The 23,033-nt window shown below is 41.7% G+C and overlaps 1 protein-coding gene across 2 annotated transcripts in view; it reads left to right on the forward strand.

The window, feature by feature from the left end:
- The window catches only part of LOC104130965 (sodium channel protein type 5 subunit alpha), a 174,217-nt gene that overhangs the window by 101,083 nt on the left and 50,101 nt on the right, over positions 1 to 23,033 (forward strand). The window contains exons 16-18 of one of the 2 annotated variants that reach the window (XM_009644073.2): positions 1,024 to 1,494; positions 11,414 to 11,437; positions 22,496 to 22,616. In XM_009644073.2, the coding sequence (XP_009642368.1) occupies positions 1,024 to 1,494; positions 11,414 to 11,437; positions 22,496 to 22,616 (616 nt within the window). Of the gene's footprint in view, positions 1 to 1,023; positions 1,495 to 11,413; positions 11,438 to 15,550; positions 15,695 to 22,495; positions 22,617 to 23,033 lie in introns of both variants that reach the window. The other variant, XM_035899648.1, reaches the window with a different exon arrangement.

Consider the following 23,033-nt stretch of genomic DNA (forward strand, 5'->3'; position numbering starts at 1 on the left):
ACAACACACAAATAGAAGGTAAAAAAAGGTTTAAATGATCAAATATGTCACCCAAATGTGTAGTTGTGTCTAATCCTGCAGTGCACTACCAGCAAAGATAGACAGTTCTGAAGTTGCAGGAATAAGAGGAAGCCAACTTAGAGCCTCAAGTTCAGTTTGGATCTTCCTATACATCTGTAAAAATCTTGAAATAGTTTTTTCCTGACTAGTAGCAGCATTTCCAGGCCCAAGCCTGCTTTGGGGGTGAGCCCTGCTCAGATTTAGCCACATTAGTCCTGAGTGTGATGACTTGGTTTTGCCTGGAGGGCAAAGGTTTTGAAACTCTATGACCTCTTAGGTGTTTATTCACGGTGTTAATAGATTTTCTTCTTAAATATCCTCATGGCCCAGAGGATATTTAAATCAGAAATACCTGTGAAAATGCATACAAATGTTTAGAAATATTTCCGAATATACTATTTGGTTTAAGTGCCATGCATATGTCTATCTTTGTAGACTATGAAATATAAATAACAATATTCACACCGAGTAAAAACCAAAAAGGTCCCGAAATCGTTCTTCTGATAGTCGTCTTCTACAAAAAGCAGTACCTTTCTGAATGTCAATAAGTGTTGCAATTAGTGATTTTCTCCAAGATGAAATACTGGCAATTACAGGAAATTCATTAGACCACCACTTACGAGCATATTTACACTGTGTAGCTTCCAATGAAAATTTTATACCATATTCTATTTCTGAGCTTTGCCTTTTCTGTTTCACATTTTGGGGTGTTGGAGGGGGAAAGGGAATGTCAGAGTGTGTTATTGTCCATGCTAAACTTCTGCAGCTGAAATTAAAGTGTTTGGAAATGCCTGAACTCCTTCTTTTCCTACTGAAATCAGCTATAATTAGAGGTAGTTCCATGAACACTGGTGGTGTTACGGTGGCACAGATTAGATGAGTCACAGACCCTCCTGCTTCCAAGACCAAACATTTGTCCTCCACAATTAATCATTGATTTCCTTTTAATTTTATTGGTTTCAGGTGCTCAACCTGTTCCTTGCCTTGCTGCTAAGCTCTTTCAGCGCTGACAACCTCTCGGCACCAGATGAGGATGGAGAGATGAACAACCTGCAGCTTGCTTTTGCTCGGATCAACAGGGGTCTTCAGTACGTGAAACACACGACATGGGATTTTTGCTGCAATGTCCTCCGGCACCCCAAGACAACGGCTGAAAAGAAGGCAATGATGAAGCTTGCTGCCCAGAACACAGGTGCCCTTAACAATTGTGTGAACAGTCATACAACATCTGAGCTTGGCAAAGACATGGAGAATCACAAAGAGAACCATGCAGAGGATGGGATAAATAAAAATGGGGAGAAACACCTAGGAATTACAGACAATGATGATTTTATGACCAATCCTGACCTCTCCATTTGTGTTCCTATTGCTGTCGGAGAGTCGGATATTGAGGAGGAAGATGAGGAGCAGAGCACCTTTACCGAAATGGAGCAGGTAGGCAACTAAAATCTTTGCTTGTTGCAGCTTATTAAGAGGGCCTTCCTTCCCACCCTTGCTCTGGATCCGTGGCTCATGATGCAAATGTCCTATGGCCTAATCCTGCCTTTGATATGTTGTTAACTTCAGAAGAAGTTACAGGTGCATATCCAAGAGCAACATTCAGTCTCCAACAAGAGGCATTCCCTTTCCTTGTATTCTTTGTGCTTGTCTAGATTAATTCTTCTAACCAGAGCAATTAAACGTTTTCTCACACAGGAGACTGGTTTTTTGTTTTTTTTTTTCCTTTCAGCTGAATCATGGGAATGTTACAGAACAAATCTTAGGTCCTCTGACTATGACAGGGGATTTTCTCAGTGTGCAAAAAATGGGTAATGGCTCAGTTTGATTTGTGCAGTAAGAATTGAGGGCTAGGCAGTTCTCTTAAAAATACAATGAGGCAGAGGCTGATATGACAAAGCACCAAAGAAAGGAAGAAGATATGTAATCGCATGTATTCAGACAGGGAAAATAGCTATGTGCTTGTTCTTTGGTGTGACATGGCAGATTTTTGTATTCCCCAGAGCACCCAGTAGTAAAGGCTGAAAAATTCTGTGTGGTTCAAAGTGTTACTGTAAAATGGAGAAGAAAAATCTTCACGGGAATGCTTTTCTTTCTCTCTTTCTCTCCCTCTCCCCTTTCTACCAGCTTTATCTCTTGGCTCCACGCACCATATCTAGTTAATGTTTTCCAGACCCTCCAGCCTTGATCCAGCCGGGATCCCTGATCCCTCAGTGGAAGGGAAGCAAGTTTTGAAGCAAAACTGTCCTTAGAGAAGGGCTGCCCTAAAAAAGCCCTGAGGCATTACTCTGTGTCAGGAGGTGGGCTGCTAAACATTAATTTCTCCTGCTTCACTGAGGAAATCTTCTCAGTGTTAGTGCATCTGCTCACCAGCAAGTCTTACACATTGACCATGCCCTCAGGCAGCTGAAGGGCAAGGGGCCAGAAAATGTTATCATCAAGCCCCACTGCCCAAATAGGCACCCAGGCAACAAAAAAAGGAGTCTGAAATTTTCGGTAAACACTTTTTGGGACATTTTTGTGTCTTTTTTAAGGAATACTTTTATTGAAATGACTTGTGGATCAGTGTGGTTAGCATGGATAATATCTACTTTTTCTTTCTCCTCTTCTATTCCCAGTGTTGTATTAGTTAAACCTACAAGCAGACTACACTTGAAAAGTAAAACGTGAATATAGTACGCGGGTTTCTTAGTATTAGCCAATCTGCAAATACTGACTAATATAAATGCATGGAGGGTTTGGGATTTGAACTGTACCTTAAATGTACAGAAATGCGGTTTTCTATTCAGCTGCACAATATGTCCATGCAGGTGTTGGTGTGTATATTGGTAGATGGAAGAAGTAGCCGTCCATTTTATGCTGTAAGGCAAGTAAATGCGGAATTAGATCTCTAGTGAGATCTATTAGAGTCATGAGGGAGAGAACTGATGTAGAAAAATAGGCATTTTAGTGAAACGGAATATTATGTAGAAAAGTTTATCTGAAAATATTAAGAAAACTTCTTCAAATTGTTTCAATAATATTGAAAAATTATCATATGTAATATAAATATCGAGGATTCAGAGTGAAACAAAATAGGAGGAAACAAAACTCACTAGGAGAAGCGGATGAAAATACTGTTCTCACATTGTATGTTTTCATGAAATTATCAATAAATGTTAGGGTAATGTTGTCACATTACCACAACACATTTGGATTGCAGTGAGATGATGTAGTTCACTGCTAGCATGTGCATTAAATAGAAGGCATGGAGTCGAGAAATGTGTTCATTAGCTTTGTCGTTAGTGTTTTCCCAGCTTTGACAAACAGCTGCTGCAGGTCACTGCCGTTCCCCTGTGCATGGCCCTGATCAATAGTTTTCAACCTTTGTCCACAGGCCTGAGGGGTCTATAGCTGAAAAGGCCCAAACAAGAAAGGAGTTCATAAATCCAGCAAACAATTTTATCACATTTCTAGAGAGGAAAACGTGTGCAGAGGGGGTTCCAACTCAAAGACTCAAAATGCATTGGCGTAATAAATAAGCAAAAATAGGAAGAAGTTCAACAGCAGAAAGGATCAGTGTGTAATAAGCTTTGCATTTGCTTTCCTGCAAAACCCTAATAAATTTACACAGCTGTAAATGTCCCCATAAGGAGCAGAGCCATGAGAAAACAGATCCCAAACGATGCAAAGGTATGTCATTTTTAATGGTGCCCATTCCAAAGACTTATGATCTCTGGACCCACACAAACCTCTCTGGATCAACAAGTAGGTTACTGCAGAAGATATTACTGCACCTGGAGGTCAGCATGAAATCCCAGATCCCTGGATATAGACCTGTGAGCATTACAGCTTGCTAACCTTTGTACAAGGGCAGCCCTGTGGGACTCTGGGGAATAAAATTCCCCATTCACTCCCAGAAGCTTTAATCCTGCAAGCCCTGACTCCATGGGGGTCGTTACGTCCTTCCCTCCGGAACGGCCGCAGAAACCACAGCCGAGCTCTCAATGGCAGAACAACATGAGCAAGAGCAAAATTTACATGATTGCACTGAAAGAGCACAATTACGGTGAAGTATCTTTTTGTGTGGAGGGCATCGTAGAAAAACGAAACAAGAGCTACCAAGGGTACACTAAACATTCAAATCTATTCTAACTTTCCCCTAATTATAATCCATATTTTTACATATTTAAATATTTTAGCATGTACAAAGAGAATGTGTATGTACATTTACTTCTCAGGAGAAGACAATGTACCCGGCTTCACTTTAAAGTTGTTGGCTGACCTGGAATTTAGCAGCCCGTCGGCAACGTTGCCAGAAACTGCCTTCCTCCTCATGCATGCAGATTTTGGTGCAATAGCATGGGAGAAGAGGCAAAAGGAGATGCATAAACAGGGACTATATGCACGCATGCCTCTCAAGCATGTGACTAGGCAAACCTACACGATCCTTACACATCCTTTACACTTTCTCTGTCGGTTGAAGATCCTAGACCATATTCTGTTCATCACATGTTCACATCAGTCCAGACCCATCCGTCATGACAGAGAGACTAAAGGGAGGCTGGTCTCAAGCAGAACCACAAAGTTGTTGATCCTGATGGGGTATTTTAGGGTGATGATCAGCTCAGCTTACAGCTCCTGAACCAATGTCCGGCTCCTCCCAGAAAGTCCCAAAACTACTCTGAAGTAAGCCGTTGTGGCTATGAGAAATGGGCCCCACAGCTTTACACACAGCCATTCGAAATTTCAGATTATGAGAAACCTTTCTGTGCACATTTTCCTCTACTAGAAATGTCTAAGTGTGAATTTCAGCCGCCATCTCTATTATCAAAGTTTACGCTGGCAGCAGCCATCTTCCTGAGAGCTGCCAATTTGTGGCACTGTCATTGAGAATGTTTCGAATAAGCGAGACCACACGATAGCTTCTAAATCTCCTTTGATTACTGAGATGCAAGCGAGATACTCTGCCAGCTCAGAGAGCCAGGAGACACATGCCTGTAGCTGACACATATGGTGAAAGGATCAGAAGAAAAAGCTGAACAATAAAAGCCAGCACAGGTGCAAAAAGCTGGCAGAAGAGGAGTGAGGCTGAGAAGGGTCCACCTTGAACTTAATTCATCTTTATTGTTTGATATGTGTATTGATGGCAGTCACTGCAATGTTTTTGCTAAGGGTTTTACCTAACCCCCTGCCTTGCTCTTCTTATAGCGCTGGAGAAGTCTCTCCTTATCAGTCCGCAAGATTTCTTCAGGATTTGATGAGAAGTTTAATCTTACAATGAGAATAAGAATAATCACCACAAAAATATCGTACATCCAGTCATACTTTGGACATGGTTTCCAATTAACCTTCTATTACATTAAAAGTCTTCCATTTTTCCTCTGTCTTTGAGATGTATGACCTAAATACAGGTTGTCCTAGCAGGAAAACAGCTCCCAAAAGCTGAGCAGCAACCACAGCAACATGCTGGTTGCATCTTCTCAAGGTTCTTTTGGGTTCTCATTTTGGCTTCCTAAATGATTAGAATGTGCAAATTATTTTCTTGAACCTCTGTAGAGTGTCTTGTAATTGCTTGTAAAGACCATCTTTTCATACGCAACATCAAATTTCAGTTTCTGAAAGAGTACAAACCTGATTATGGGCACAGTAAGGTGATGGACCAATTCAGCGCGCACAGTCCAGTCCACCTGATACAGAGGATCCTACCAGAACTCACCTGCAATTTAACTATGCTGAAAGTTTCATATATCAGAGGGATTTGTACCATTTACGTTGGACATAGAAGTCCAAAGCTTAAATCTTAAAAATTCCTGCTTTAGTATTTCTTAACCTTCAAGGTGCCCACAGCTGTAGCCCAGAACCACGCGTGCCTTTTCCAGTGATATTACTTTGTGGTTCAGAGGAATCCCGTGTTAAACTAACAGGAGGTTCCAGATGAGTAATGCTGGGTGTCCTGAATCAGTCCCCAAAGTAGGATGTCCTGTACGTATGCCATTGAACTCTGTCTTGTTTCTATTACTCCAGGCCTCAGCAACATCCAGGTCTTTCTGCAATGGTATCTGGAGCCTTCTCTGGATTGATGAGTTCCTACAGTTGGCAAAATTCATTAGTACAACCTCAGAAAATGGATTTACCCTTTCCTTGTTTTTTGAGTCAGCCCAACAAGGCTGTTATTGCTTTCTCACCCTTCTTAAATTTAATTACTTCATGTTCTGCCTTACTCAAACTACTGCCCTTGACTTGATCTGTCTGTAGCATGCCACTGAGAAGAAAATCCATGCTGTGGTGGCTCGTGGCTCTTGGCCACATCTCACATTCGCCCCCTCTGCAGTGGCAGAGCCAGGCATGGATGCTGCTTTCCACAGAGATAAGACCTTTGTATTTTCACATGCAGCGCGGTGCCGAGCCAGCAGCACTTGCCTGCTTGTCTTCAGAAAATGCCATTATTGATTTGTTCCGAGGGAGTGGCTAATTGGGTCATATGGAAAGTGCTGGCTGCCTGCTGCTGGGACGGAGCGCTTTGCAGCTTCTTACCCCTTCCTCGACACCAGGCACGCACACCGCGCGAGTACTGCCTTTCCGTGCACGGTGACCAGGTCCCAGCTCCCATCATAGCTGATTTGTGCCATCCTGAGACTGCAAAGCTGGTGGAGAGCTGGCCCATCCTCTTGCCCGAGGCTTACCCCTGGCTGTGGAAATCCTTAAATAGCAGAGTTGTTGCTGTGCCTGCTAGGGCTCACCTTCCCGTGACCTGGTAGGGAATATCGCCTGCGGGAAGGGGACAGTGCCTTTCATTGCCTCTCAGGGTTTCCCGGTTTCCCATTTTCCCACCCACACAGCTGCACTCCTCTGTACTCTTCCTACACCCCTCCAGGGCAGAGCAGCACCTTTGCTGTGATTTTCAAGAGATTTGGGTCTGGCTCTGCACAGAGGACCTGAGGGGTGCCTGGGTTTTGCACACGAGTATTCCTTGCTCCAGAGCACATCTTGCTTTCTCAGTCATATTCATATTTTTTTCTCAATTGGGAGCTCTCCCCTCATGTATACCCTTGATCACCAAACACATCTGCCAGGCAAAACAGTTTTCCAGACTTTAGATGAGTGACTGCCCCTGTGCATGTCAGCAGCAGAGCTGGCTGCCACCGCAGTCTCTATTCAAAGCTACGGTTTCTGTATTGCTCAGAACTGGATCAACCCCCCAAGCTTTTATTCTCCTTTTCCCCATATTTATTTCAGAATTACTGACTCATTTTATTTTGTTTGACAAGGTGAAACTATTTCTGATAGCTTTTTTTTGCATGTTTCTACCAGTAAGAGATTCGTAATTTTGAGATCAGAGAGGACCACTAGGATCATCATGGTTCAGCTTTCTCATAACACTGAGTCAAAGACTTCAACCAATAATTTCTGCACAGTGCCCGCAAGTTTGTTTTAGCTATGATATATCATTGGTAAGACAGAGAAAAGGATGAAATGTCTCAGGTAACAGAGAGTTCACCGTCTGCATCTGGACCCACATCTGTTTCCTTTGTGTACAGTGGAAATGTTACTGTACAATTTCTGCGCATTACAGACCTGCTCCTAAACCTGAAGTGATTCTGTAAAAGTCAATAGAATTATTCCAGGCTGACATAAGTGTAGCTGAAATTACTGAAAATTGCCATAAAAATGCCAGTGCATAAAGATTTTGTTATAAAATTTTTTTTTGTGACAATGTCTTAACGCTCCTAATAATTCTAACGTCTATAAATCAGAGATACCATGAAGTCATGTGTTTATTTGACAGGGTACATTAATTTCAGCCTTTTACTGCAGGAAATATACTTTATTGTCAGGAACCATAATGCCCTTTCAAACAGTATTTATATTCCATCTGTTTTCAGTTCCAGTCTGTGGGACACGTTCTCTTTTAGTGCAACTGGATAAAATACCTTTGAAGTCGGTTGATGACTCCCCAGTTCTCACTGGCAGGAGAGTGGGCCCACGTGCATACATGTGTGCAGCACACAATAAATCTTGCAGCATTCTTCTTGTCAGCTTTATTTGGGCAAATATTTTTTCTGATCATTAAGTAAGATAGCAGGGCTTTTTCACTATGATTGCATACACGGTTTGCCTGGATTTCTCGCTTTTGTATGTTTGGCTTTGCACTTCTTGAAAACTGCGTGGATTTGCTAATTATTTTTAGCAATAGAATAGAATACTTCTGGATTTATTGCCTTCGGAAGAATAGCGGCAAGGCCATTAGAAAAAGAAAAAGGACTGTAAATCCCAGCAGCAGATTTAAATCACCTATGTCTGCATCTGTCTTTTACATATAGAAAGACATTTGCGTTTATTTTGTTTCAGTACGATGGGGCAGAAGAAGACTCCGTGTCAGATCTCTGCTGACGTGATTAGAGCAGTCACACAGCGAACAAAGGTTTTAGGGTGCTTATTCAGTGTGCGGTGGCAGGGAAATATATTTGTCCACAGCATAATGCCTAAGGTGCAGGGAAACACAGGGAGCTGATGGAGGAGAGAAAGAGGGGGGAGGAAAAAAAAAAAAAAAAAAAAAAAAAGCCTGGCATTGAAAGAACTGATATCAGGCGTAGCGGACTTGACAACATGCATTTGGACAAGCGCCCAGACCGTGGACTACGCGTCAGTCACAGCCTACTGGGTGCCATTTCCCAGTATCCATATCCCTCCCCGGAGCAAAATGCTGCCCAGAAATGAGCATTTCTCACTGTTTCTCCCTTTGGTAAAGAAAATGCCGACATTTAACATTTTGGGCAAAACGAACAGCAGCCAGTTCCCCAACAGCTCCTGTGCCACATGAGACAGCGCACGCGTGCGTGTGCTGAGGGGGTTGAAATTACTCCAAATGGTCCCAAATAGCAAAATTTAAAATAATAGTTATTTTTTTGCTATTGCCTGTAATAATATGAGACGTCCTTAATGATCAAAATGTTAATGCCTTGTTTGGGTGAAAGGTTCTGGGTTGTTTCAGGCACCCTCAATCACTGCACTTTGAGGCAAACTTCCAAAATGTAAACTTCCATCAGAGGAGCCTATTCGTTTGAGTTCTTCATATTATGCTGTGGAAAGATCCCAATTACCAAAAGAAACATAAAGTAGATTGTGATTAAACTTCAAAATGCAATTTAGTAGAAGATATTAGCCTGAACTCTGAACAATGAACACTTATGAAACACTTTCACTGCCCATTTAAGCCTATTGAATTGATAACAGGCTAAATTAACTTTGGCAGTCCATCTTTTTGCCAAGTTCTCCCACTTAGACTAATTTTAAGAGTCAACCCTTGGAATAATGAATCTATGTTTTATTATGGGTGGTGTGTTGCCCAGCGTGGGAAAAGATCTTAGGCCAGCAAGGCAGAAGCCATTAGAAATAACGTGCCTTGCTCCTCCGCAGCCCAGAGTTCAAATGCTTAAAATGCCCTGGATTAGGCCGAGAAGGAGCACTGCTGAACTGATGTTTCCCTCCTTGAGAGAAGATGTTTGGCAAAGCATCCAGCGCTTGTGCAGAGGTGGGCAGTTAGAGGCTGTGATGATGTTTGTCTGGTGAAGTTTTAGTTCACCTTTACTCAAAAGGAAAAAAAGTACCAGGGCAGGCTGGTTCCAGGGGAGGGTTTGCTGTTAACAGCCTCTGCCGAGCAGCTGGGGTTTCTGGCCAGCCTTAGCCTTCTCCATTCTGAATTTTAAGGGCCAGATTCTGGGATTTTTATCCAGCTAAGTATTCACAGGTGCATTTTTTTTCAGAACAAGTACTGCACTTTGCTTCCAAATACCCTACAACTTTCAGGGGGAAAAAAAATCCGTTTCTGAGGTCTACCAGGAGGACGAGTTCTGTGTTTGGCTACATAGGTGTGAGTTCAAACTACAACGCATTGACTCTGACAGATGACAGCTCAGTTGGAAACTCCCTTAAGACCTGTGGGCATCCAAGTAGCAGGGCATGATTTCATCTACTGGTACAGTCAACCAAGAGCGGGGTAAGAGGCCTGTGCTCTTCTTGAAGTCAGAGACTATTGTGTTTAACCTGTTTTGCCCATATTGCTCTTCTGGATGCATGTGTTAGTGATTTGGGTTTTAATAAATGGGTTCCCTATAAAGGCTGGGTCATCAAGAAAAAGAAAAAAAAATCCAGATGGATTCACATGGCAAATACGAGCAGCATCTTCTAATTCTGATGTTTGACTACTCCCTTTCCACGAGATTGTTTCTGGCTTTTGCATAGATGAATGGCAAGAGAAAAGACTGGGAGGGGTAGATAAGGGCTGAAAAACTGAACAAAAATCAGTCTACTAAGCTAGCTTGATGTCTGATTTTTTTTCTGCTGAAGTGAAATGATGGACTGGGTGGCATAGGATGGAGGGTGGGAAGGATTAGTCTCAAATAATCAAGTTTAGACTCTCCCTTTCCTGTTTTCATACCCTCTCTGAAGAACTTGCAGCTTTCAAATGATGTACGTGTGTTGCAAACTTAAGGTAGGGTTTCACACAGTTTACATCAGTATTGCAAACACTGGGAATAAACTGCACTTGTAAAGGAATATGGAGTAGCATGAGTTGTCTCTGTGTCTTAGCTACAGTCCCAATGCTGTGGTGTGGTATCACTCCAGGTTTTCCTCTGATTTCTCGTTAAACTGAGTAGTAGCAACTCTGCTTTACAGAAGCAATTTCTTCAAACCACAGTAAAAGAGAGATTCTCAAATGTGCACGCTTAAGTTGGCAGCTGCACACCAGCCCTCTTTTATTCCTAGCAGAATAAGTTATATTCATCTTCCCCTTCTTGTGAGCAAGGGGATTTTCCTGATGTATTTGGTGATTTTTTCTTCTCATGCTAAACGTGCAGAAAGATAAATCCACCGATTTTATTGGTGCTACAAGGATTTACATTTATTTGTGGAAGAGGAGAACCAAGATCATAAACGACCTGTTCTGGTAATAAGAACCCACGATTCATTTCCCTGGTTTATTTATTTCTCTCCCATTTTAGCTCAGATTTTTCAAGGCTTTTCAGAAAGACTGGATTCAGCATATCTTAGAGTTGTCAGCCTGACAGCTCTGCAGACTGCAGTCTCCTGTTTACTTTACACATGGAAGAGGTGCCACCCAGGCAGTAATGCAAGCTCGCCGTCTTTCAGCAGCATTGCAATCTGCTTGCTTCTCCTCTTATGTAGAGGTAGGGTATCAACAGTTCCGTTTTCGCCATCCTTTACTTCTTGGCTCCTCTGCAGAGAAAGGTTGCCAGTTACTAGACGCAAACTGTTGCTGAGAAAGGATGCCAGTTGCTACCAGGCACAGTAATTTTATGAAATCCATCGCTGTCTGCAAGGAGGAACACAAACATCAACAATTACTGTACAGAGTAAACAGTCCCCTTGTAACTGCGTGTGGCACACTGCTGAAATGGGTTTGCTATACAGGAACAGCTCCTCAGGCTCCTATTATGCTCTCCAAAAACTGGCTATAGGAAGCTGTGCAGGTTAAAATATGTTGTCATCCATTAAATTACTAATTGCTGCTCTGTTGAGCTGGATTTCTTGAGGAGGCTCAATTTCATGGTGTCAGTTCTCCGCGAATGGCTGAAGCAGCGATATTTCTGTTGCCAGCATCCTTGTCTGCTGCTGATGCTTCCTCTGATGGGCAGTGTCCCACAGTAAAGCAAGGCCCCACCTGTATGGACAAGTGTGTGCAGACTTGTATGTGGGGGGACCAGGACAAGCCTCCACCTCTCTGACTCTGCACCTGGAAATGTCCTGACCATCTAATTCCTGGAAAGTGATGGCAGAACCCGGACATCCATGAAATCCTATTAGTGTCTCAAAATTGGTCTTCAAAGAGGCAGAGGGATGCATGAGCCTGGTGGGCAGCAGAGAAGATACATCGGGCTGAAGATTCCCATTGCACCATGGACTGAGCAAAGGGCAGTTTGCACTTGCACTGTCCCACCAGAGACAGGGGATATCCTGTACACCTCATAAAATAACTTAAACCAACTTTGTCCTGCCTCATCCTTCATCCTTGCTCCCTGGCTCTGCAGCGACTGTTGCAAGCGGGGAGGGCTCCAGAGCCAATTCCCATTTCTTGCCTCCCCACCTGCTTGGGAGAGGAAGCTTCCTGCTATCAAAGGCTTTGCACGTCTTCTTTCCCACAACAGCCGCAGCCAGGGAATCAGGGAACAAATGTTACAATCCAGGGTCATGATCTAGGGAGTGAGTGAAGCATCAGGAGAACCCCTTTGAGCTGATCACCATTTGAAAGGCGGGTCCTGGGATCTTCTTTCTGAATTTGTTTGTACAGGATGGAAAAAATGATATTTCCGTGGGGAAGGAATAAAGTGAATCCGTGCTGATGACAGGTATTTGTCTTGTTTTGCCAACAGCAAGTCCTCTTTCCAAAGGAGCGGCATTTGCACTAATCCCCATTTGAGCCTGAAACAATTAGCCGATCCGTGCTTTTCAGAGGCAGAATGCAGTGTGGAGCCTTTGTATTTATTTGTGTCAGCAAACAAGTATGTGGGTCCGTGCACAAACACACTTGAGATGTCACCCAGATTATGCTCTATTTTCAATCTGGTTGCTGTTTTTCTGGTGCTACAACTGACCTACAGCATGCAAGGGGACAAGGCTGGGTCCATCCTCCTCCATGTGCTAATTACTGGTACGGTGTTGGAAGGTCACCTCTTTTTAGCCCCCAGATCAGAGCAGACGTGAGCAAACTTTTGGTTTCTGCTCTAAAGGAGCTGAGGTCTGTCCTGGGCTCCCAACGCTCCATTTGCATGCACAGAGTTTTTATACTGCTGAATGGTTTTACTTTATAAATTATGAAAACAACTGAATCAATAAATATTAACATAATGTGTATTGCTTTGGCAACATGGCACTTGATACAAAAATTAAAAACAAATTATATAAACCACCCACGGTGGGGAGCTTTACAGGAGATAAACCGGCTGCTGTCGCTGACGGAAGACCAAATCATCTGGAATCAGAACAAAAGCAAACAGTCCGAAGTTAAACAACATAAACCAAAGGCACCTTTCCCCAGACAGGCCCGTGCTGATCTTCAGGTGCTGTGTGCTGGAAATGAGACTGTCGCATCTCATGAGAGCGGTTTACCAGGGCTGGCAGCAGTTGCTTGCAAAAAGCTTGGTTGATTCCCTGACACTCCTTTGGGGATCTGTTTGTACAACCAGATTCCTTAGAAGAGTCTGTTTCTCTTCAAGGTTTTCTCCCACCTTATAAATTTGCAGGACAAGTCTGACAACACATGATGATGAACCAAACCATTGTCCGAGCACATGTGCATGTTGTCCCCATTGGATAATTTTCCAGGATATATTTCATCAGTTTTAATTAATATTATCTCATCGGATACTTGGTACATGTGTGATTTCTGGGAAGTAGCTGGGTCCACGTTTCCTGGAGTTTAGTCTCTAGGAAAGCGTTACTAAGTCTTGGTACCACTCAGAGGGGTTAGTAAATAGAGAATTGGTGTAAGTTTGGCATTTGACTCTAGCTTAGTGCAATAATTTGCTTAACAACTTGAGTATTCGTCAGCTCAAGTGAGTTACACAGTCTGTTCTCATACACTGAGACGTTTCTAATGAATCTGAGCATGCAACCTCTCTCCGTAAATGAACTTGAGATGTCACCTCAGATTGCATTGCACTTTTAACATGAGACAATTGTTCCTGTTGTTTTAGTGCTATAACCAATATCATGCCGTTAAGATTACTTGGTACTAAGTTGTATGCACATTGCATTAAACAAAAAAACCTGAGTGCTTTACTTGTGCATACTGTGCCTTCCACGTTAGCTTCTCCCCTGAATATTACACTATTTCCAAAGACGCACCTTAAAAAGTGTTACTTTTTGACAGGGACAGAACTGTAACTCGATGATTATGGAGCAATCTCTGGGCTGTGAAGTTCAGCGCTAAACTGTGCCTAGAAATTGTATGTAATACGTTCTTGTGCAGAGGGTACAGGCTTGGCCATGCATAATTTAATTTATTAAAGTCAGAATATATTTTAGACCACATGTCCTCTTAAGCAGGAAACAAGTAATTTGATTTTAAATTAATTTGCTAGAAACACAGAACGACATTTGAAAGGACTGGTACAAACCTGACAGTCTGAAAGTATTTATACGGAGAGCAATTTGCTTAACCAACTGCTTCCTTTGTGTCATCTGTTCTTTCAGATAGTTATATTTGGAATAAAGTGTTTTTCTGCTCCTGGTACCTCTTGAGGGGCTTCCTGTGGTGATGTGGCTTTAGAACTGAGGCAGGTAGGCTGCGGCTCCCTGGGGAAGGGAAACTCGTTTAATACATGAATAATGTCAAATGCCAGTCAAGCCAAGGAAAAAAAAAAGGTGGACAAGTGAAAGATAAATAGGTTTAAACAATTACTGTTGAAATCCTGTTATGCTTGTAATTTTTTCTCAGCATGGAAGTCCTTCTGCAAGCAATTCAGCACAACCCTTTGAAACCGGCTAGAGTTTTATTAATATTTTAGTAGAAGCATTAGTAATGGCATGAACGATGGTAGTGCTGTGATGAGCTATGGAGTTTTCAGAGAACTCCCTGTCTTAGGGGAATCAATAAAGCCACACTGATTTATACCAACAGAGAACCTGGGCCTCCAGATGTGGGGATCAACCCTGCAAACACACTCTTCCCTGCCATTAGTCCTGGGAGTACTTCTAGAGAGCTCAGCAGCAATAATCATCACCCCAGGAAGAAGTGGCTGGATTTAATGGCATCACTCGTACTAGCAAGCACTGGGTCTAGTCAGACAGGCGTGTTTGTAGAAAAAGAATTACTGCTCTGATTCCAGAGTCCATCCCTTTCTACTGAAGTACTTAAGGATGTGCTCTCCTTTCAACCTGTGGTTAAGTCCCTTCGGCATCAGTGGGTGCAAAGTAGTCTTAAGTGTTTTGCTGAATAGGAGCCGCATACTTTTATGTGTCTACCTGCAGTTTTTCCATATCTACTTGCAAATACCTTTTATCTCCTCTTGTGAACTTTGCGTTTGCCTCCCCTTCAGTATGTATCTTGTCTCCTCTGGGTGTGGTTTTTTCCAGCTGTAACACTGAGTATCGCCGTGACTTCAGAGTACACCCCTCGGTTATTCTGCTGAGCTGCAAGCACTTTTCTGTGCACCTTGAGTCACCAGAGGAAACCTGTGTCTCAAACCCAGACTCAAAATGGAGATTGCAAGGGTATTTCCTTCTGTCACGGCAACAATAGCTCAAAAAAAGTTGGCCTATTTGTATTTCCATTTTCTACAGCCAGATATCTTGACATATCCAGTTGCTAAAGCTCAAAAGTTACAGAATAAGCTTGTGTTATCTTGTTCCTTGCCGTTTTTCTTTAGATGTCATCCCCTGACAAGTATAGCCCCGGCTATTTTCTCTTCTAGCTGGGGAGTTCTCCTTAAGAAATAAGCATGCTATCAAAGAAAAAGAAAATAAACCCATCTAGGATTATTTCCAGCAGGAAAAACAGCTGCAGCTGAGGGGGCAGCGATGCCAAAGCCCAGGCGTCCGGAGTCAGAACTCTGAGATTTGTGAAGAGTTAAGTGAGTTGCACGTGGATAAGCAGTTGAAGGCTGAGCCACCACCTCCAGTAGGGCAAAAAGAGGTAACAGAAACGACTTTACTACCTGATACTGCATGCAATTCATTGCACCAGCTCCATAGTGCATGTCACCGATTTATGTGGGGTTTATGGCTTGTAAAAATACATGTTTGTTGAGTGGTAGGAAAACAATAGTACCTAGTAGGTATTACAGCCTTAGTAAAGAAGAGAGAGAATTTTGTTGTCATAAAAATAAATGGAAAGCTTGGAAAATGTGCATTATAAATTAAGATGGGATTCCAAGAGGCTTTGAAAAAACAGAAAATCATCTATAATGTTACTGTCTTATTTTAGGAGCAAATACATGTGTGTTTTCCCACTGAAAAACAGCTCTAAGAATGGCATCTGCTGACTTGGCAGATCTGTACCTTGAGTTCACTGGAAGGCATCTGCTATCTGTCACAGATTACCATTTCTTTTCCTGTTAGCACATAGACCGAAGAAAGGTGCAACAATTTAAGTAGCTGATGTGAAGATACTAATTAAATAGTAAGCCTTGGTAACATTCAGCTGATGCTCGTCCAAGTGTAGCTCACTCATTTCTTGGTGTGTACCCATTGACATTTATTTTCAATTTTTAGGATTATTTTGTCCTTATAACCATAAATACCAAAAATACATGTCTTTTACTGTACATTACATGACTCCAGGCTTTAAATTCCCTGTATCCTGCTTGCTGACTTGTTGGGTTTTTTTCCAGTTCAGACTTAGCATTTTATTGTCATAACATTGCCTTTATTATTAGAGAGTGATGGATTCGTCTCTTTGGAATCAGGAACTGGAGGTTTTGGGTGATGTCCTGCTATTTTATGGAACTCCATAGCTCCTTGAGATTGGAGCCAGTGGTGGGTTTGGGGAACTGAATTAATGAAAGGGAAAGGATGACATAGGATCAACATGCATCACACCTCTTCCAATTCTGCTATAAAACTGCTGGCAAATTTGTGCCCAGCAGGAGCAATCCCATGGAGAAAGCTTGACAGGATAACAGGAAACAGAGCCATCACAGAGCGAGAGCTCCTCTTCTCCAGACCTGCTCATTCATATTGTCATATGGGGTGGAATTTACTGAACTAAATGTAGACATCTGCATCTGAACTTGTCATCCGAGGTCCCTTTATAGTCAATGAGGATCTGGAGCCAATGTAGTTAGGTAAATGTGTCTCATCTCCGGCTGAAATCAACATTTAAATTAGGTCAGATGAATCATCTTCTAAAAGTGCCCGTTTCTCTCCATTGACCATAAAGGGAGCCCAGGGTAACTAGATGAGTTGTACACTTTGGTGAGATAAATTCCACTCACAGTAACCAGAAATCCTGTAGCCATGGAGCATTTCTGTCAGGAGCCATCCTCCTTGCCAGAATACTTCTTGGCATATTGAACTTCATCTTCAGAAAGAAAAGGTCCTGAACTTTAGAGGAAGGAGACTTGAATATTTGATGTCTCAGGAAAAAAGAAACCCAAAACTTTAAAATAATGAAACAAAGTATTATAATTAGGAGGAATTAGAAGACTGTTGCAGGAATTTTTCCCTCAAGAGATTAGGTATCCTTCATGTTTAAATGCCTTTTTGAGATAAATAAACCCTGTGATCCTAACATGGAGACTGGAAAACTATGTCCTTTTTTAGTGCTATAACGAAATGTCATGATAAACCAGGAACATTCTAGCCTTGATATATTCAGCAACATCGTGATAAAGAAATAATCCCCATTTCCTCCCTCAACTTTCAAAGGGTCCTGGGACGCAAATGTCACCTTTCAATAGTAGAGTATAATTGATTCTATTTGCAGCTGTTTAGAAAGAGGTGGAGGAATATGGCAATGATCCAGGGATGACTTGAAATCAGACGGAAGTTCACATGAGGCTATGAATACCGACATGAAAGAGCAAAGCCCAAAGGATGCTATTTTTAAAGACCAGATCTTGTGTGGACATTACATACTTACAGTCCTCCTATTCAGAAGTAATCTTTGTGCTGGCACACAAGGACATGCTAATCATCTTTTTGATGAACGTCCCAAGAACTTGCAACTAACCAAATACAGCCAGCAACTGCGAAGAAGGAACTTAACAGATTTGGTATGCCCAAGTGGCAGGGCTTTGAGTGATTCAGTCAATAACAGGAAGCACTGAATATGTTCTGAATAAAACACTATTGATGTCAGTAAAGGAGACATTGTATGATTAAAAATTCATCCCATATAAATCATCAGAAAGACACCATAGAAATAAAATCATTGATGTCACAGGTGGATAAGACCTCAGAGAACAAACTGGTTGATTCCTCTGCCAAAACACTACCCCGTAAAATATTTTGTACAGCTTTGTGGAATCTATCTTTAAATGTATCAGGCGACTTGAATTTCTTCATTTACCAAAGGGAACAGCTCACTTGCTTAGAAAAAATCTCATGGCTGGGTATATTGCCTTAATAACCAGCCCTATTTTTTTTTGTCTTTTTTTTCCTTTTCAGAGTACCATTTCATTGCTCCCTTTTACCAATTTTATCCATCAATCTCTTTTTATGAATTAATATCACTTAATTTAATAGGCTGGTGTTTGCTTCCTTTTGTCTTTGGCTCACCCCCTTAAAGTCACACACCATTGTCCCAGCATTTCAATATTTCTTGTGAACTACTATCACGGTGCCCTTTATCTGACTTTTTTTACCTCTTTCTTTGCAACTCCCTCAGTTATTCCTTTCTGAAGTTGTTTTGCCAAGAAGTAAGCACAATATTCCAAATACAACTTCCACAGAGCCATAAAGAGAGTATCTCATTATCTAGAAATGATGCTTTCATGTAGGTTTTCTGCATTGTTATATCTCACCGCAAAATCACGTCTAATATTTAATATTACTGCAGGTGACTTGATTTTACATGTTTCCAGGATTTCCATTGAAATTTTCCCTGAGAGCTCTCATTTCTACTGTTTTGAGTCTTATTTTGCTATACTCTGTCCATGTTTCACCTCTCTGTTCCTTTCTGCTTGCTCAGTTTCAATACCCTCTCCAATATAACGTTATCTGCTAACATGAGGATTACATCAGCCAGTACCTCTTCTATATCTTCAGTGAAGATAATGTTGACTCTAATCCCTACAGATCTCCTCCTCTGAAGACAAAGTTTGTGTTATATTTGGGTCCTTAGGATGGCTTCTCTCCACTCAGCAACGGGTGAATCCAAGCCCATTACAATTTATTTTAAAAGTAGACTTTTCTATAATAGACACCCAGATATTTTCTTAGGGTTTATATATCATATGTCAATTTGATAGATTAAGGCTGTGATCTTCAGAGGTGAGGGAGAGAGGAAGAGAGATAAGAGAGTTAAGCCCTGAGCAAACATCAACTTTCAATGAGATTTCAGCATCTCGCTGCTAAAAGGCTTTTTGAAAAATCCATCCAGATCAATTTGCCACTATTACAGACACAAGCAGTGGGTGTGGGAGCCCTGTCTGGGTAGTTAAAACAGCCATTCCACCCAGAAACACATTAAAAAATACCCTCTGCAGCATGAATTTATGCACCAGTGGGAGGTCTCCCAAAGGGGCTTCTGACGGACCCCGTTGTCTCTGCCTGGTATACCTCCTCCACTTATTCCAAGAAAGAAAGAGGAGATTCTGTAATTCTCCTTTTTGCCTTCTTTTGGCCTCTTTGCACCCAGTTTGTGCACAGGATCCTTAGCTTACAGGAGAACCACCTCACTGCCTTTATGTCTCTGTGACATCTCACTCCAAGAAAGCACTCTCCCTTTCTCCTCCGAGTCTTTATTTAATTTACTTTAATCACAGGCTACAGCAAGCGTTTAGTGATCTGTGATTCCCATGATTATTCCCTTTTCCTCTTCTCTAAGCTCAGTATTGTGTTTACTTATTGCTGCTCTCCTGGGCTGTTTCCAGTTTTCCATGAGCATTCACTATTGATCACTAATGGTGTGTTAACTGAGTGCCTCGGATCCCTTTATGCCCTACAATGTGCCTTGTCTGGATCTGCTGATTTGCATATGTTTCAGGCTTTCTAGATATTTCTCTACTTACATTTGTATTAATTCTAACAGACAACCCCCCCCCCCCCCCTTTTTTTATTGATCCCCTTGTTGGATCCTTTTAAAAAGAGTTTATTTTCTTAGGCAACTGAATTTTGATTAGATACATCTGCCTCATCAGTTGTTATTATGTCTCTAGCTCTTTTCTTTCCATTACTGAGTTCATGAAAACCTTCTTAATCCCGTTAACTTTTCTGGCAAAGAGTAACCTTTGCTTCTTTCCTACAAGCTTTCCTAATGTTTCCCTCCTCTCTCATACGTATGGTTCCTTCCTTTTCTAGTCCCAGTTTGGACCCTCAAACCTTTGTCTAATGTTTGCTGCCTCTTCTTCTCTGCAGGCTTTTCAGATGAAATCCTGCCTGTTTTGTCTTGCATGTTCCCCATCGCCCTTTGACACTGATGGATTCTAATATTTTCTGAAAACTCCTCCTGATAAATAACTCTCGAGAATTCTTGATTCTTTAAGATGATTTCCTTGTAGTTTATTGTAATTACACCGCATTGTGTCCTGTGAATTTCCTGAGCTGTCCCTGCTAAATCCAGCTCTCTCGTTGACAATGCTATCGAGCTGACGTTGTTCTCACAGTTTTCTTTGATTTCTGTCCACTGGTAAGAATTATATCCAACAAGGCTTCTTTTCTCCTTGGAACCCCTATTTTATACATCCTACAGCTGTATGTGAGTTGGGACTATTTTGGTGATCTGTGTTTTGACATCTTCATAACAGAACCAATAATGACTAAATGCATTCCCTAATGAACAGTATCAGAGAGTTATGACTGTGCTAAAACTTGGTATGACATTTTTCCCACCAACATATACTGTTGGTAGTCTGTAGAAAATGGGCTCTGCACAACAGCTGCATTCTGAATATGGATTTTTTAGAAACTTTATCCATGTGTTTGACCTGTGTTTTCTGTTCTGACTCTCTTTTTAAAAGCTCGCTTCTTGATTGTTTGCAGTCCTTTTGAGTAGAGCATTAAAAACCCTAGCCAAGACTATGACCTTCTGGATGCTGTAGCTAATTGCAAACAAGTAGCTTCCATCCCCGCCTGCAAGCATTGCTGGAATGTTCAATCTTGCCCACGTTACCCCAGGTTCAGCATTTCTCTGAATTCAGCTATAAATTTTGCATTGGCTGTGTATACTGGAAAACAGAGGGCCCATTTTCACATTAATAATAAATATATAAAGCTGTACCAATTCACTAACTCCATCACCATCATCCTCATGAAAATAATATTTTATGTGTACGTGCCATCTCTCATATAACTATCTCACAGGTTGTTTAAAAGCATGGGTAAGTATTATTGTCCTCATTTTTTTTAAATGGAGACAATACTATTGCAAGATAAAGCACCAAAAGATTTCAGCAGGTACTGAGACAACAGAAAAAGACAGCTAACAAATAACCCACCTCTCCTGACTCCTTATAGCTATTTTGCATTTATATGACCCATAGAAGATACAAGCTTTGGTGTTGCCCACTTAAGCTGGATAGTGCTCTCATATAGTCCCAAGCAAACTGTGAGCAGGGCTGGGCAAATATTAGATCTTTCATTTTAGTGGCCAAGATGAATAATCAGGTAAAATATAATTTTGGATTAACAGAAAATAGAAATGCTTTATTTTGACAAGTAAAATAAAATATGGAAACAAAAATCCTGTTTTCTTCTAAAGAAAAGGGTTTGATTCTCTTAAAAGAAAGTTTTGACCTGAAATTAAATTTCTATTTGATATTTGGTGACTTATTTAATCACATATCATATTGCTTTTAATAGCAAATTCAGCCTCTAAAAATATTTTTAAAATAATATGTTCCCCAGAAATTTTTACCCAGATCTGCTTGAGAGTTCCTGCTCTAAATAGATAAGACAACCAATGCTTCAGGGAGTGGGAATATTCTTGTCCCCATTTTGCAGAGGAGGATTTGAGAAATGCTGAATTTAAGCAACGTGCCTAAGATGGTGGTGTCAAATATTTCAGGCAAGAGCCTCTGAAAGGCTTTCAAAAGACATCCATGTGTCCCTCCTCCTATATCACCTTGAGATCAGAAGTGTGTGACCAAAAGGTGAGGGATCACATCACATGGTGGGAACAAGTTAGGCCTGGGATGAGGCAGGTGGAAGAGCCCTCTCACACGTGTGTGCCTGTAGCAGCACGTGACTGGACCCTGGTGGCAAGGGGACTTCTGCTCATCTCAGAAGAGAAGCTGTGGCAAAAGGGAGCAGAACATGGTCCTGACTGACAAGGTGGAGATTTCACCCACCAGCTGTGGGTGAGGGGCCTCAGGAATGAGGCCCCAGAGGCAGGAACCCAACACGGGTCATCAAATGCATCTTTCAGCATTTCAGGAGCTAGGTCTTGCTTCTGGTCCCCCCCATCTGAAGGTATGAGCCTTCACGACATACAGACCTTAAAATCACGAGTGGTTCCATCATTCCAAGCTTCTACCTACCACTGATATTCAATGGCTGTTCACTATCTTTGTATGGTTTGCTTCTCTTTTGTTTTAAAAAGTAAGTTTTACATGTTAACTTTTTGTTGTTGTTCTTGTTGATGGGTCAACTGTTAGCCCACCTCAGCGTAGGCAGAGCTGTCACTTGAGGAGTGGGCACCATGTGAAGTGCATGGCGATGTCTCTGTTGTGGTGGTTTTAGCTGGGATATTGGTTAGTGGAATAAAAACTCAGCTACTTCCTTCGGGGTGATTGATCAATTTGTTTTCCTCGTCTTTGCTCTTGTTGACAACAAGCTTGATGAAATCAGTCTTTCTGAAGGCAGCACAGTGGATTTGACAAATCCTGCAGAACTGCTGGAGCAGATCCCTGAGTTTGCTGAGGAGCTGATGGAGCCTGAAGATTGCTTCCCCGAAGGTAAGGGCCTGCATATTTCACTGTAATGCCGAGGCAAGAACCCTCTTCTCTCAGTGAACTTCTCTCCACCTTCACACCACGTTGCTGTGGCTGCTTGCAGTAGTATTTCACTGGATGCACTTCATTTCTTAGATACTGTAATGCTCCCAACACACACTCAAAATCACTTGTTATCATTAGTCTTTGGATTTCCAAGCTGAGATAAGCCAAAAGCATGCTCTAAAAGGTTATGCGGCTTCTAAAGTGCTGGGCTTTTTTTACCAGAATTTGTGCCGGTTTTTTTAAATGTTGATTTTTCTAACTTGGCCAATGAAAATTTTTAACTTCCAATATGTGTGCATGATCAAATTTGGTACAGAACTGACCAGATCAGGATGTTTCTGTTGCTTAAATGCATATAGGCAGTTAACAGAAACT

The sequence above is a fragment of the Egretta garzetta genome, unplaced genomic scaffold, assembly GCF_000687185.1.
Source record: "Egretta garzetta isolate BGI_Z169 unplaced genomic scaffold, ASM68718v1 scaffold117, whole genome shotgun sequence".
NCBI lineage: Eukaryota > Metazoa > Chordata > Aves > Pelecaniformes > Ardeidae > Egretta > Egretta garzetta.